Raw genomic sequence first — 17,075 nt, forward strand, 5'->3', positions numbered from 1 at the left:
AGTTATCATCCAGGAGAAGTACCTGAAAATATATAATCTATTGGAAGGATCAGGTGAAAGGTATCCATTGTCTGGGGCACACTTCCTCAGTAAATATAATCTGGAACAAGTAACCTCGGGGACTATTTGAACATTTCAGTCAAGTATTTTGCTATTAATTGTTTATTAAGTGCCTAGTCATATCTTTCCTTAATTGTGAGAAAAAATCTCTGTGGGTATTAATTATACTATAAAGATGGAAAATAAAGGCCACTACAATTGCAGACATGAGCCATATTGACACTGTTGTGTCAATACTTTCAAAATATCCAAAAATTTCCATGTTTTAAATTCTCCATTACTGTGCACTACTGATTAAATATAAGTTTGTTCAATTTGGTCAACAAGCATAGCAATTAAGTTTTATTTATTTATTATAGTCTCAATAACAACTCTCAAATTTGATGATCCATTAAACATATTGAATGATTATTGTTGAAGCCAACTCTGGATAAATCCATAATTTACACTATAAAATGCTTTTGAGAAAATGTGCAGGCTATAGGAGTTATATTTCTGTGTGACAAAGCATTTATAGCATTCACCTCTGGATTGGCATGGTGGCAGTCCTGACTTACCTTCATCAGACTCAGCCATCATTTTTTAGGACCAAAGGTAAAACTGGAGAAACTTGGATTTGGAGCAAGTGACCGAAGATGAAATAGAAACCCAGGTAACATATTTACAAAACTCATCATTTCTATTATTAATAGGGCAACACAGGCTTACTTTGAATGAATTGCACAACTTTCTTAAGAAGTAGGTTTTATAATTTACCTCAAAAGTTTTATGCCAGAACCAAGAAGAGAGTAGATGATTTTTTTTTATTTCTTCATATGTTACTAGAATAAATACAATGGCAATAATTTTCTCCAAGTTTTGTATTAGAGATATTTTAAATACAAAACAAAATAAAGAAAACATGGTACAGTATAACATTATAGCATGACACATATTTATTACATTTATAATATATTTTATAGTATAAAACATATCATATACATTTTATATAATTTGTACAATATAATAATTACTTGTTTTATGTAATAAAATATTACTCCATTTTATAGATATGCTATGATTTGTTTATCCATTTATTAGTTGATGGACATTTGGCTTGTTTCCACCTTTAGGCTATTGTAAAAAATGCTGGTATGAACATTAGTGTATGAATGATTTTTCTGGGTTTTATTTGCTATTCTTTTTAGGTATATGCTTCTAACTTACATCTAGATGTGTAAACTTAATATCTTCATATGAATTGAATATCAAAAATTACATTTTGAGGTATACATTAATAACCTTTCATTATAAAATGTGAAACCTCATGTTCAGAAAAGTTTAATTTATATAGCCACATTTACTCTTTCAAAGATGTTGTGGGATATGAATGTCGTTAGGCACAAGTTCTATAGAATCTTGAATAAAATGTCTTTCTTCCTATGGGTCAATTGTATGGATATTTTCTCATATCTAAAGTCCTAAAAATACAATGAATGCAACTGGGCACATGACATTATGCACACCATTAATCTTCTAATTAAAAAGATTCCTGAGTTTCAATTTAGTCTTTATGAAGAATTTCCAAGACAGTTATGCATGTAGAGAAAGAAAAACAATGGATTTTCCTACAGTGATGTGAGTGGTAAAGGAAAGACACTCTCCATATCCATATACAAGAATGATATAATCAATCAATCCATCCTCCAGGAATGCACCACTGGGTACTTAGGGATGGGATTTGGGGAAAATTCATACAATTCTACAAAGATATGGCTTCAATTAAAGTTACATGGGGGAAACAAATAATAGAAAATAATACTTGAACTTACTGTGTTCACTATTTACCAGTTTTCTGAGCCACTCCTAGCCACTCCTAGGCCTCAAAGCATTTGAGTGCCTTGTTGTAATGGCCAATGTTTTGGCCATTCTTGAGGAGAGATGATGCTAAGGTCTGCACCTGTATCCAGTAGCCCATTAAATTCATGTCCTTGAATATTTAGTTTTAGCATGGGGCGAAAATCTAAATTTAAAGAAAGCATAGCCCAATCTACACCTGTGGAGCCTAATCCCTTGGAACCTCTTTCTACAGCACGACTGGAAAATTTATCATGTAGGCTGGGTATTATTAGTAACTGTGCTATTCTATCTCCTGGTGAAATTACTGATATACCCTTTGGAGAACTGGCTATAATTTTTATTTCACCTTCATAATCGGGATCAATTACCCCAGGACTTATCATAAGTCCTTTTAGAGTAGAAGAGCTGCGTCCCAATAATAAGCCTACTGTTCCTTTGGGGAGAGGTCCTTTCACCGCTGTGGGAATGATTTGAACTCCCATCTCTGGAGTTAGTACTGATCTGGCAGAGGCGCAGATGTCAAACCCTGCGCTCCCTCTGGTTTGTCTGATGAGGGATCTGATGGACAATGTGTCCTGGGCACTACCCTGATGGGGTTGCTGGGTTCCTCCAGTGCTCCATGTATTTGTGGTTTGGGGCCCTAGAGCATTGGGCCCCCCTGTCCATTTTTTGGCAATGGAGCCTGATGCCTTTCTCCACGATATCGTGGATAAACACCTGGTCCTTGTTTGTTTTTTGATAATGGAGTACCCTCTATGGTGGTTTGAGAACGGCATTCATTAGCCCAATGTCTCCCTCTACAGCATCGTGGGCAAATACCTGGTATTCTACTCCTTTGATACCTAGTTTTGTTAAACCCTCCTCCTATGGGGCAATTCCTTTTAAAATGTCCTGTTTGTTCACAATTGTAGCATGTTCTTGGCCTGGCATCTAAAGCCTGTTTTACTGCAGCTGCCACAATTTGCCCTTGTTCATTAATGTCTCTGGCATCTAAAGCCTGTTTTACTGCAGCTGCCATGACTTGCTCTTGTTCATTAATGTCTCTACATAATTTAATATATGTGTTTAAATCTTCATGTTTCCATGGTCTAATGATACCTCTGCACCAACAATTCACTTGGTCATAAGCCAGTTGTTTTATTAATGGCATTGCTTGTTCTGTATTCCCAAAAACTCTGGTAGCTGTTTGAATAAGCCTATCTACAAATTCAGCATAAGATTCATTAGCTCCTTGTATTACCTTAGATAATTGACCTTGTAAACCTCCATGTCCCACTCTTTCAGTTTGTTTTTTACTAATTTCTGATCCCGTATTTCTACTATAATACAACCCAACAAGATGACGCCAAACAAAACTGAGACAGAATGAAATAAAAAGGGAACAACAAAAAGTCATTATAGCCTTTCTATCCTCCTGACATGTGCATCCGTCCTTTCTCCCTATCTGTTCCTCAGACGTAAACAGTTTTTCCTCAGATGTGAGCGGTTTTTCTTCCGTCTCACTCATCTCCAGGGACAGGCAACTTAAAACAAAAGTGAAGCAAAACAAAAGAGGAATCTTAAAATGGCTACCCATCCTCTCGCCCTGCCCTCAGGGGAGAGCAGTTTACCTTATCACTTACCCTCAGTCACTCCCCGTACAGGCCACCAAATGCCGCAGTCTGACTGGGCACAATTCAGGAGCCACTTGTCAAAAGAAATGAACTTTATTTTTAGAACCACACACGCCAAACAAAACAGCTCCTCAGGAAAAACCCTCAGAGCCCAACTGCCACCACCGGCTTCCCACAAGCCTCTCTCACAACCACAAGCCTCTCCCTCTCCCACAATCCTCCTGCTCTTGAGGCCGATTGGCTGGGTCACGTGGGCGGAGCCAAAAAAGTCCCCCAATGAGCAGCTCCGTGGTCTGAAAGGGCAGGGAAACAGCCCAATGAGCATCACCGCAGAGGAGCCAATCAGCTAGATATTGCTGGGGCAGCTGTGAGCCAATCATCAGCTGGCAGTCTGAAAGTTTGCTGGGGCCCCTTCGGCTGTGGCTCTCAACACTTACCTGCATTATCCTATTTGATCCTTAAAATTTTGCTACATGTTAGATGCTCTTATAATTTTCATTCTACAGACAATATTGAATAATATATCCAAAGTTGTCCATGGGAAAACAAATTCTGACCCTTCTTACTAACAGACTACTGTGGAAGGTCAAGCCCAGTGGCCCAGATACACCCACACTGGCCTCTGCAGGGCCCAGGCTCACAGAAAGCCTGGTCCACCCCTTTTCCGGCATGGCAGACACTCGCCAGACCCTAGTCTTTGGTTCATGACCGCCCCTTTTGACCAGTGGACTAGCACAAGAGCCAAGATCCAGTCCAGACTGCCCAAACCAACCCACCAGGGTTCCAGGCTCTCAGTAGGCCCAGTTGACCCTTCCTATGGTGGGGCAGATGCCTTTGGTGCAGGAATACCCCTTCCAATCTTCAGACTACTGCAGGAGGTCAAGCCCAGGGACCCAGATCCACCCACACCCACCTGTGCTGGACCAAGGAGAACAGCAGGCTCAGTTGACCCCTCCCTAGGCAGAGCAGACACCTGTACTCTGGCACAGGACTGCCCCTTCCAACCAGCAGGCTATTGTGGGAGAGCAAGCCCAGTGGCCCAGATCTACCCATGCAAACTTGCACAGGACCCAGGTCAAGGATGCAGTAGCATAATTGAGGGACACCAGAAGTGTCTGGTTGCAGGAGACATCAAGGAGGAGATTAAAGAATTTTTAGAGGTGAATTAGAACACAGAAACAACATATCAAAATATCTAGGCCACTATGAAAATAGTTATAAGAAGAAATATACTATGTATACAACCAGAGATATGAAAAATTGTGCTCTATATGTGTAATAAGAATTGTAATGCATTCTGCTGTCATATATAAATAAAAAAATAGTTGGAAAAAAATTCTGATGCTCAAATTCCAAACTAGAATTTAGAACCTGATATTTCAAAAGCTACACTAATGCAGGCATCCCAGCCCAGCCATGCAAAATAACTAAGCAAAGCAAATCATAACTGTCAAACTCTCCATATGGGACAAGAAGCCATACCCTTGGTTATTAATCTCTATTGGTTTAAAAGTTCATCCAACTTCATGCAGGTTTTACATCCAGCAATTTAAAATTCTATGAAAAAGTTGACTAGAAAAAAAAATGTGGTATTTCTTTAAAAATTATTTTAAAAGATATCTATTTATCTGATTTGATTTTCATTAGGACTGGAAATTTTAGCTATATCATTTATATTATTGTTCAATCTTTAAAAAAAACTTATTGCTTATAACAATTTTTATCACCACAGTGATGAAGTATAGAATTTTGTGACATTCAGACAAATCAATGATTTTCAGCAGTCCAGATTAATAATGTCCTTAAGAATATTTTTAATACTGAAATATTTGTGGAGCAGTTACAATGCTATATATAAAGAAGTGTTGTTAAAGATTTGTAAGCTCAACAGGAGAGAACGTCTGGCCAGAAGTCATCTCTAAATGCTCAGAAGCTCCTGTGAATGGTCTTTACTTTTCATTATAAATATAGATATAGAATCATAACTTTTTAATGAAGATACTTAGTTTTATATATATGGAGTATAAGAAACCACAAAATTGAAATTTTTCTTTAGGCAGCTAGTATTTTCTGTTGATATATCCCTATGTCTAGAATCTGATTTTTCCATTTTTCTTTGACTTGTAAGTATAAGGATTTCCAGAAACATATGCTGATACTAATGATCCCTTTAGGGCACTTCCTGATTGACAACCCAGGAGATGTAAGGCATCTCTATTATAAATTCATTCAGTTCACCATCACCCAACAAACAGTTTACAAATTTTAAAGCATATTTCTTTCATTCAGTGTGTGCCCTTTGATGATCTCTGTTTTTTATGGGTTTTATCTTCTTTTATTGATGCCTTCACTTTTACTCTTCCTCAGATACTCTAGTGTAGTTTTGCTTGCCTAGAAACACAAAAGATAGAATATTCTCCAGCTTTCTCAAATGACCATTCAGAAATGTAGCACTGAAAAGGAGCATATTAAAAATATAATCCTGCCAACAAGAAATTGCACATATTATACATAAGACTAGCCCAGGATTAGGTCTGAAAGGTCTGACACAAGATTTATTTTCCTCAAGTAAGAATGAATATCTTTAATTCAGCATGAAATCAGAGAGCAAAGAATTACTAATATGAACAAAATACTTCCTAAAATGATGACTTCTAATCAAATAATCTTTAGAGTAGGCTAAGTAAACTAGATTAATATAAAAATGATCTACCGTAAAAATGTGCACACATGAGTTTAGAAAAAAATTGTCAATAATAATCGTCCAGAAACTCAGACATGTTAAAAGATCACAGCATTTCCAATAAGGAATAAAGGTGGGACACAATTTTCCCAGAATGACTTAACTAAAATCAACAAATATTTTCACATTATTAGTATAGAGTTCTTTCTACTTTCCCATGATTCTGCTTTAAATCTTTGACTTTTGGATTGATTCATGATTAGCCATTATCAAATGTAAATAAATGGGGAAAGTGGGGAAAATATCTATGCAGTGTCTGTTCACTTTGATGTGTACATTGAGTTTTTCCCCCGTGATTCCACTTCAAATTTTTGACATCTTGAATTAATTCATGGTTAGCTGAAGTTATTCTTCTAGTGGTGATTGACTATGATTGATATGTGGCCATATGCAAACCTGTAAGAGGTTTGCAATAAATGGCAATTCAGTTTTTTTGTTTGTTTGTGTGTGTGTGTGTGTGTGTGTGTGTGTGTGTATTAACAGAATCCATTGCTTTAATTGGATTTTCATGATGGGGAATAAGTCAATTCATTATTTTTCTCAGTTGATTTCTGGTGAGCTTTGAAATTCAGTTTAATTAAAGTCTAATCAACATTCAGGAAGTACTCATGGTGTTCCTGATTCTTTAATTACTATGAGTTATTCCTAGATTGCTGAAACTTATAGAAAAGTAGTTGGTAGGAAACTATGTAAATATTGGCTTGTAAATTTATGTTCTATTTAATAGGTATTATTTTACATAGTTAAGTTGTGAGATTATTACCCATGAGCTTGTTTTCATGATAGGTCCTGGAGGACCAAAATGTCATCAGGAAAATAAAAAATTCTATACTGCTACAAATGCAGTCTTCCTGAGAGATATTCTGGAGAAAGTGACTTTAAGGATATTCAGTAAATCCTGTTGCATATAAATTCCCTCATATATATCTGCCAGCTAGAAACTTGAAGTCTCATCTTTGATTTGAAGGAAGAAATTTATGGAAATAAATACAATAATTGTGGGAAGAAATCCCAAATGCTCCTTTTCTAGTGAGTTCCTCATTGTGAGGCGCAGGGAGAAAATACTGTTGGGAAAGGCATCCCATTTTTCTTTTTATAAGTATTGTTTTTTATTAGTGCATAGTGATTGCACTGAATCGTGGGTTTCATTGTGGCCTTTTCCTACCTGAATACTAATGTTTTGATCATTTCCATTTCTGAAGTAGAACTTGGGATCATCTCAAATTCATTATTGGCCCTCTACTTTGCAGGATTTGCCACCTAAGGTTTCCAGCTTCAGAAGATTACATGGAAAACAGGAACAATGTGACTAAATTTATCCTCCTGGGCCTCACCCAGAATCGTGAAGGGCAAAAAGTTCTGTTTGTCACATTCCTGCTCATCTACATGATGTTCATTATTTCTCAGCAGCAAAGAGTACTTTGATTTTCCATGATTCCATTTGTATTGCCATTCTCTTTTGGTAATTTAGTGCATTTATTCAGAATCAGCCATATAAATTAATCTTTAAGTGCAATGTGTTATGTCTTTAAAAGACCAAGATAATGGCATGGGTTTAATTCCTTATATGTGTAATCATATTATTTTAAGATTATTTGGTGGACAATAGTATCTTTTCATTTCACATTCTTTTAATTTTCTTTCTTCTTTTTGTATTTGATAGTTTATTTTCAATTGACATATGATAATTGTATATGTTTATGAAATACAGTATGGTGTTTAAATCCATGTACACATTATAAAAGTCTTAGTCAAGCTAATTAACATCCATTTCCTTACTAACTTATCATTTCTTTTTTGGTAAGAATGCTGAAATCTGTTCTTGTGTGGGGGTTATGCTGCCTCCTTGCACACAAAACATGTGACTCAATAGAACACATTCTCTTTGGTTCAAGAGAAGGACTTTTTAAATTCAAATATTCTGAGTGCTTAAAAAAAAAAACTTTTAATCTAAAGGTTGAGGATATAACTCATTGGCATAGTGCTTGTCTAGAAAACATGAGGCCTTGAGTTCAATCCTCAGCCCTGAAAACTAAACAACAGCAGAATCCTGTCTATCTAACCATAAAAACAGGCCTTGGTCAACTGGATGAATTTCAAATATCAAATCATGTATTCCAAGATCAAGAGAAATTCATAAGAAATTAACTTATTTAATTTTGTACTATGAGGAGGTAAGATGCTCAAGTAGCAAGTGGTTGAATTTGTAACTTCTGACCAACATTTAGAGGTTCTGTTCAACACCATTGTATATATGCAGATAAACTGGGTTCTTCCAATAGAAGGAAAACTTATTTTAAGTCTCACAAACCACAGAGTAACTGACAGACCTGACTACATTAAATCCAACTCTTTGGGAGCACTTATTTATGCTTTAGTGCACTGAATGCTAGATGATTTGGAAACAGATTGTTATAGTTTACAGAACAAATTCCCTTCTGATTCTCTATAAACTATATGTTCTTGTTGCCTTGCATGGTAAATCAAAGATGTTTCTCTGTTTTTGCTCTGTAGTACATTTGGAGATCTAACACTGTGTTTCAAAGACCATTTTTCAGATAGCTCTGGTATTACATGTTAGGGCTTGATGAAAAGTCCACTATAACATGCACAATGAAAAACTGACATTTCTTTCTCCATCCTTTTCTCAACTTATAATGGATTTACTTGAGGTACTTAGCAATATTAACACCTCCAGTTATTTAGCATATGTGGAGTAAATTCCAGTGTGAAATTTCATTTCTTATTTAATGGATAAAATAAAAAATACTCTGGTTATTTTCATGAGAAAGGAATCCAATACAGAGAATAGAAAACTTTGTAATTATTGGAATTGGAGAATCTGGCACCTGGATACAGGTGTGAACACTGTTGAGTTCTCAGACCCAAGGGGCTCATGGTGCAGAGATGAAGAAGCTGGACTCAGAAGAAAGCCCTTATGTCTGCTTCTTGAAGTTCTTCCTTGCCATGTCGTATATGATGTTAACTTTCTCTAAAAATTTCAAGTTTTGCTTTTGAAATTTAAGCCTTGTAGCATTTGAAATTTTCAATACAATATGAGATGAAATACATTTTTCTTTCTTATAAAAGTATTTAATTTTCCCAGCATGATTATTGAATAACCAGATTCCCACTACTCTGAAATGCCACCTTTCATACATAAAAATCTATATATCAATTCTCATTCTTAGTTTTCTGTTTTGTTCATTTAGTTTGTCTATATGTGAGCCAATTCCATAGTACCTAAATTGCTGTAGAATTTCAGATACTATTGCTGTGTATAAATCACCGCAAGATTTAGTGGCCCACAATACCAACAATCACCCTATTACTATATCAGGTGGCTTCTTTGAGTCAGAAATTTGTGAGCAGCTCAGCTGGGTTCTTCTGGTTTAAGATATCTCAGAGGTTCAGTCAGAAATTGTTTGGTGCTGGTTATTTAAAAGAATCTTACATTGAACAGTGGGGTCTAAAATGGTGGGTGCTCTCCTTGAGCATCTCTCTTTTTATGTGATCTCCATATGCTGTCTCCAGCAAGCTAACTCCAGGGTAATGAAACTTTTCTTATGGTGGCTCAGAGTTCTTAAGAGCATGAGTCCCAAAAAAGTGAACCAAGTAGAAGATGTATTTTTTTTTAATTTTCATATTGTATTGGTTCTTTTTAGTTACATATAACATTAGGGTTTGTTTTGACATGTTTGTAAAAGCATGGAATATAATTGGCTTTAATTCATTCCCCATTACTTTCCTTTCCCTCTTTTCCTCCCTTGCCCTGACCCTTACCTCGACTGTACTGATCTTTCTGCCATACCTACCACTTCATTCCCCATAACACCAATGTAGAATAGTGTAACAGACATGGGATAACCCCAACAGATGCTTATGTTCAGAAAGAAGAGAAAACAGAATGCACACAGGAGAGACTCTTCTAGAATAATCTTGAAACCACTTAGGTATATGTTGCTAACATTCCTTGATTGTCACCAGTCCTCATTCTGGCAGTGACTTTCCATGACTCTGTGTTCTCTCTTTGGACTTCTGAGTATGTCTTCCAAGGTGCCCACTGTTTTCCCACAAGCCATCATATGTGTCTGTAGGTTAGAAGTTTTCTCAGCCTACTGCTTCTCACAGAAGGTGGATGTCCAGAGTCTTTTTGCCTTTCATTTCAAATGTCTCTTTTTGTCTACACTGGTATAAACCTTGTAGTATTTTGTGAATTTCCCAAAACATATTGGGGTATATTCTATTAGATGAATATCACTGAACTATGCTTTTCTTTTTTATAGGATACCTGTACAGAGGCTGTGAAACACCACCTTATAGACTATTACAAGTCTTATTATTTAGAGCAAGACTCTCATGCATGTCCCTAATAACCTTGAATTCTTCTGTCTGTTAAAAATTACTTAATTTTTTTAAAATAGTTCTGTGATTTCAACCAAGTGTTTTAGAGTCTTAGCTTTGTTTTCATCATTGATTATGTATTCCCCCACAGAGCTCTGGCTTTGATCTCTCTAGAAATTGATGTTTCTTAACTTCAGAATATTTTCTTATTTGAAGAGGCTATAAATGCAAAGTAGCTTTATATTTTAAGTAAAAAAAAAACATTACTTCCTTAATTTTTGTTTGCTCTTTTGTTTTAGCATATTTCAGTTTCTTCTTGAATATTACTAGAAGCAGTTAGAAGCTGGAGACATCATATCTCTACCCAGGACCCTCCTTTGATGTGCATCAAGGGTATTTTTCATGTTTTTACAGGTAGCAGTACAGTGCAGTGTTCCACCATCACATCAGTAAGATCTTCTTTTCTTCACTTTCTATAGCACTTTTCTCACTCTGAGCCCTTGCTGGTTAAGCCAGATGGCAGTCAGCTGCAAACTAGGAATGTTAAATTTTAAGGTATAGAGTTTTGTGTGTTTTCTTACTTGGTATTATTGTAGCAATACTTGATGAACAAAAAGTAATTTCCAAATAGTATCATGTTTGTATGATGGGTCAATATGAATTGGTTTTAATATTTCATTAGGTTGGGCATGACAAACTTAAGTATGTGCTTATTCTCCACTCTGACTTTGTGCTTTCCTTCCAGAGCTGAAAGAGAAATTAGAGAAATGATCACAGATAATGTTTCAGCAAAATGCATATTCATTATAATTATTTACATAGTTTCAAATTCTCACTCAATTTTCTTTGTCACCTACTATCACAAATGTAATAGCAGTACAATATTCAAGTGTCTGGTCAAAACTAGATTTGATCATATCATTTCAGTTTCCTGAAACAGTTTTTCCACTCTGATACACACTGCTCATAGTGACAGAATTCTCTCAAGCCAATTCACATGTATGTACAATTTCTTTTTCCTATTGTAGAAAATATATTTGAATATGGATGAGTGGATAGAATTTTATATAGGAATATTCTTGCAATTAATTGAATTTAATTTGTTCTTTAAAATAATGTTAAATACTGATATGTGTTTATATTTGTAGATGATTCCTATAGGCCTCATAGGTGGTGACAACATAAAAATGTCATGACACAGTTATAAAAAAAAAAAACCACAATCTAAGAATAAGGAAATTGACCCAATGCTTTTGTGTTACCTTGGCAGATGATGTTTTGATTCTCTAACTCAGTTTTCCACGTTATCAGACAGGAATATTGATGCCTTTTCTTCTTTACAGAGGAATTTTATTAGATTAAATATAAATGGTTGAAAAATGCATTCGACATATCTAAATGTAATTTGAGAATATAGTTATTTTCATTATGATGTTAATGTGTAGTTCTAGAGTTAGCATGGAGAAACGACTGCTTTGAATAAGTACTGTGAATTGTTCCTGATGTGAAGTGCTGTTCTTATAATGAGGATTATGGTCTAGGAATGTAGCTCAGAGGTAGAGAGCTTGTCTAGCATGCTCAAGGTCTGGGGTTCCATCCCCAGTACTGCACAAACAAAAACAACAACAAAAAGTATAAGAATGAAGGATGGGTTGATAAAGAAAATATTATAATAAAATTTAAGAAATAAGATAGTTACTTACTGAAATGTTCAGTTTATACCATACCAAATATTTAAACTCCATGATAATATACAAAATTCCTCTATTATCAAATATCCAAATTCAGTAATGGTAGATTCTTTTTTGCTTTGTTTTCTTTTGACAGAATGATTTGAGTTTGTTTGGACTTAAGGAAAAAGTTAACAATTAAACATGAGTGTGTGAACATTCTCTAATATTCAGTTAAGGTAAAATAATTGGCTTCTGGCAAGGTCTGCTGACAATGAAACACCCCTGAGATCTAATTAGCCACAGCTAAAATAGTTGAGAGAAATTGTCTGCAAACAGGAATATGTGGCAGCTCTTGCTAAGGCTCCAGAGGAAGGCATCTTCCAATGGTGCACTTATAAATCAACAAGACTCATTGTCTCTGAGCGACATGACATTTTTACCCTAACTTTATCTCTTCATGAACTAGAAGCTGCTTGGGGCCCTGGCTATGGAGCTATGTCAGACAAGTTAATAGGTGAGAAATCATGTAATTACAAATTTTCAGGATTAAATGCACCCTAAAAATCATATAATGATGACTATCCTCACCAAACTGCTAAGGTTTCAATCTTTCTTGAGCATGTCAGCCACAAGAAAGATTGAATCAACTATAATCCCATCAATTTAGGAATAAAAATATTTTGGGTCTTTTTTTCCCTTTAGAAATAATGATTTAAATCCATCATAATTATATTATTCATTAAAATTTACATTCTGAATTTTACCCACATTATTACAACATAAACATTGCATATTTTAAAAATCTATATTAACAGTTATCCATTATGCGATGGGAGGCATTATAGTATACTCATAAACAGCTCTAATGTTGAACCTTCTACACAATTTCCTGTCTTCCAAGGTTCTTTATAATTTTGCTGAACACATTTTTACCTAAGAATTCTCCTCTTGTGAAAATATTTTCCTTAGGGTTCAATTCCAGAAAGAGTATTGTAAAGTCAAAGACATATGACAAAATGATGGTCCACTTCTTCATAATTATTTCTTAATAACTTTTGTTAATTGCTTCTTTTTATTTTATGTTAACCATACTATTTGAGATCTACCAAATAGACCTCAAAATAACGGAATATAATGAAGCTTCTCTACTTCTTTTTCACTTATGTAAAAGCTTTTGAAAATTAAGAATGAAAACCCTTCGTCTTTTTAAACTTTGAAAGGGAAAGAAATGATGTCTTTTTGTTGTTGTTGTTTTTGCAGTATACATTTGGTTATATGTATTTTTTTTGCTGTTCATTTCATTGGGGAATTTATGTCTTCAAATTAGGATGATTTTTCCCCATTCCATTCATGGTGAAATATTCCTTAACCAAGAATTATGCATGATGGATGCTATGGAAAGACAAAGACAGGAGAATGGGCATTGCAGAAGCATGGAGAAGTAAAGGTGACCATCCAGCTCATGAATGGATGAGATGCTGCTGTGCAGTAACAAACAAAAAAAAAAAACAGGGAGGAATCACTCAAGGTTTTTGGCAGAGATATTTATACAACTTGTATGAACAAAAATACATTAATATGCATAATAAGTGTCCAATGAATATTTGTGCAGTGAGTGAAAGTGTAATGGTCACTTGCAGTTAATAAGGGTAATATATGCATTTCTACTGATATGTGTGTGTTTCTGAATAGGACCTTACCTATCATGTGTGACACTGTCTTTCTATTCTCCACATTGAATTTATATTTTAAAAACCTTGTAATTAGGTTTTCTTTTTGTTTAATAGATCTCCATGAACTGAAATACTATTCAGAGGTTTTTTTTTCATTCCACTCTATTGGAACTATAATGAATGGGACTATATTAAAATATATGTAGAACATCATTTTCAAGAATAAGCACTATTTGGTTTTATAATTCTTGGATCAGATGTCTTGTATGGGAGATGGGGAAAGGGATGAGTTATGTATAAGATGAAAAGTTCAAAATATCTTAAATTGAAACAAGGAGAATAATGTAAACTCCTTGCTGTATTTATAAACACTGACTCCTGCGTGCCAGAAGCCCTTTTGAATTTCCAGTTGTGATCTGCCAAGAGGTCCAACAGTGTCTCTGAGTTTTTCTTGCTCCTCCCCTTCACAGCACTGCAGGATTTGTGTAGCTGATTTGCTTGTCTGTGTCCTCATCAAGCTGTGGGTGACTGTGGCTCTTCCCTTAGTCTGTGATGGGAACTAGAGAACTATAACCTTCTTATGTGATATTGTTATTAACTCACATTGTGAGTAGTGATCTGAAAAAGAAGAAAAAAACTTTTCTCCGTGGTTATTCTGGAATGTAACAATATAATTTCTGTATCTATCTTCATATTGTCCATGGGGGACTCGTCCTAGTAAATAAGAAGTGTGGAGTAGAAGGAGGGAGAGAAAAACCCAAAGGTTCAGTCTAATTTCACTCCAGCTCAGAGGCTTTATTAGGATATCTGTAATTTGAACAAAAAGCCATCTGTCCAAATCATATTTATTTTGTTTTTGCTCTTGTTTTTTATGGACTGACTGGTATGGATTGAAATATAAGTGTTATTAAACTGTGATGAAGAGGAAGATCCAAGTAACTGTAGGAACAATGCTTCATTGGTGCCTTAGTAATTATTTTAAAAGGGAAAGATGAGAAAAAAAATAAAAAAAAATTAAAAAAGCAAAAAAAAAAAGAATAAGCACTATTAATTAACTAATATTATATAATTATCTTGAAAGCCAAATTACCCAGTAACATACCCTAAATATGCTAGAAATTGAACTGAAGTTTATGTTTCAGAAGTTTATGTTTTTCATAAAGTAGATGGTGTGGAGAAGCAGATTGGGAAGACAAGGGTACTTTTGTTCTTGGTTGATGACCAGGGAAGCATGTTTATCCTCATCCATGGAAATGTAGGACGTGAGGAAATTCATCATGCATTTATTCATTACTTCACAGGTGCCAGATGCTGAAGACACTGTGCCAGACTCTGTACTAAGTACATCAAGGAAAGAGACAGCTGCATATTGCTATGGTAGGTGTCAGAGAAGGTGAATCTCCTGTGATTTATATATATTTCCTATCTGCCTGCACTCTGTAGGTATTTCCTGGCCAAGTTCTTTCACAGGTAAAGCTTGGGTTCTAATGTAAATTTTGGAAGAGGGAATAGCCTTTACTAGTGTGCAACAGTTTACAGTTTACAAATTAAATCTCAGAGCTATAATTTGTGAATTCACAGATGTAGGGGCTCAAAGGCAGAGACTGCTGGGATTACTTAGCAGGTTGACATGGAATTGGAAACAGGAGAAATGAGATCTCATGTGTAGAGCCTAGTATTTTATCAGTAAATTACACAATAACTGTCAACTCACAGAGGCTTTATAGGTGACAGGTAGTACTAGGTATCTGAGGAGAAGAGAGCATCATGGAGGAAAATGAAAAAGAATGACTGAGACAATCACTGGGCAGGGGTGGGCAAGGACATGCTCCACAGTAGCCATGACTGCCACATCTCCGTGCTCTGAACCTCAGCCTGCAACCCTCTCATGGCTAATTTGTTATCTTTCTTTATCTTTTTTGCAGGTAATTCAGTCCCCAGGAAGGTGCTACTTCCTCAAAGGATCACCTCATGCCTCCCAGTAATGTGACTGGATTTGTTCTCTTGGGGCTCACACAGAATCCACACCTGCAGAGGCTCCTCTTCATTGTCTTTTTGTTCATTTTTCTCTTTACTGTGCTGGCCAACCTGTTTGTTGCCATCACCATCTCCCTCAGCCCCACACTTTCAGCTCCTATGTACTTCTTCCTCACTTACCTGTCCTTCATAGATGCCTCGTACACCTCTGTCACCACCCCCAAAATGATCATCGACCTGCTCTACCAGAGGAGAAGTATCACTTTGGGTGGCTGTCTGACTCAGCTTTTTGTGGAGCATTTCCTGGGAGGCTCAGAGATCATCCTCCTCATAATCATGGCCTATGATCGCTATGTGGCCATCTGCAAGCCCTTGCACTACATGACCATCATGAGGCAGGGACTCTGTCGCCTCCTGGTGGTGGTAGCCTGGATTGGAGGGATCCTGCATGCCACTGTGCAAATTCTCTTCATGATCAGCCTGCCCTTCTGTGGTCCCAATGTCATTGACCACTTCATGTGCGATCTCTTCCCATTATTGAAACTGGCCTGCAGAGACACCTACCTGCTTGGAATGGTGGTGGCAGCCAACAGTGGAGCCATGTGCTTGCTCATTTTCTCCATGCTGCTCGTCTCCTACATTGTCATCCTGAGCTCCCTGAAATCTCAGGGCTCTGAAGGACGGCACAAAGCACTCTCCACATGTGGCTGCCACTTCACCGTTGTCGTCCTCTTCTTTGTGCCTTGCATATTCACCTACATGCGTCCTGTGGCCACCTACCCTGTGGACAAGTTGGTGACTGTGTTCTTTGCCATCCTCACTCCCATGTTGAACCCTATAATTTACACAGTGAGAAACGCAGAGGTGAAAAGTGCCATGAGGAGCTTGTGGAAGAGAAGAGTAACTGGTCAGTTCACAGTGCCAAGAAAGTGATGGTGTCCATAACCATGGAGGATGCTATCTGCCGCACACATACCACGAGAGAAGTAACACATTCTACAGATCATTGGTGAAAAGGCAATCCCCCCACCAAAAAAAAAACTAACATTTTTTTTTTTATTGGGTACTTATACTGGTTAGACTTTTGCTAAGCACTTTTGATAATGTTTAATGTGTTTTACCAAAGCTGCAATGTTCACATAAGAATTGTAAA

At 36.2% G+C, this 17,075-nt stretch overlaps 1 protein-coding gene across 1 annotated transcript; it reads left to right on the forward strand.

Annotated features, from left to right (window-relative positions):
* Positions 1–7,542: 7,542 nt before the first annotated feature.
* On the forward strand, positions 7,543–16,855 carry LOC124078346 (olfactory receptor 4C3D-like). Its single transcript, XM_046423097.1, has 2 exons — positions 7,543–7,645; positions 16,017–16,855. The coding sequence occupies exons 1-2, from the start codon at positions 7,543–7,545 to the stop codon at positions 16,853–16,855; spliced, it is 942 nt and encodes a 313-aa protein (XP_046279053.1).
* Positions 16,856–17,075: the final 220 nt, after the last annotated feature.

The sequence above is a fragment of the Marmota monax genome, unplaced genomic scaffold (assembly GCF_021218885.2).
Source record: "Marmota monax isolate L192 unplaced genomic scaffold, Marmota_monax_Labrador192_F-V1.1 WCK01_AAM20220418_F8-fsc00441, whole genome shotgun sequence".
NCBI classification, from domain to species: Eukaryota; Metazoa; Chordata; class Mammalia; order Rodentia; family Sciuridae; genus Marmota; species Marmota monax.

Excerpts from the sequence above, each read along its gene's own strand:
- LOC124078346 (XM_046423097.1), top strand. The coding sequence starts at position 7,543 with ATGGAAAACAGGAACAATGTGACTAAATTTATCCTCCTGGGCCTCACC. Across the intron at positions 7,646-16,016 it reads ATTCCTGCTCATCTACATGA|TTACTGTGCTGGCCAACCTG; the intron begins TGTTCATTATTT and ends TCATTTTTCTCT.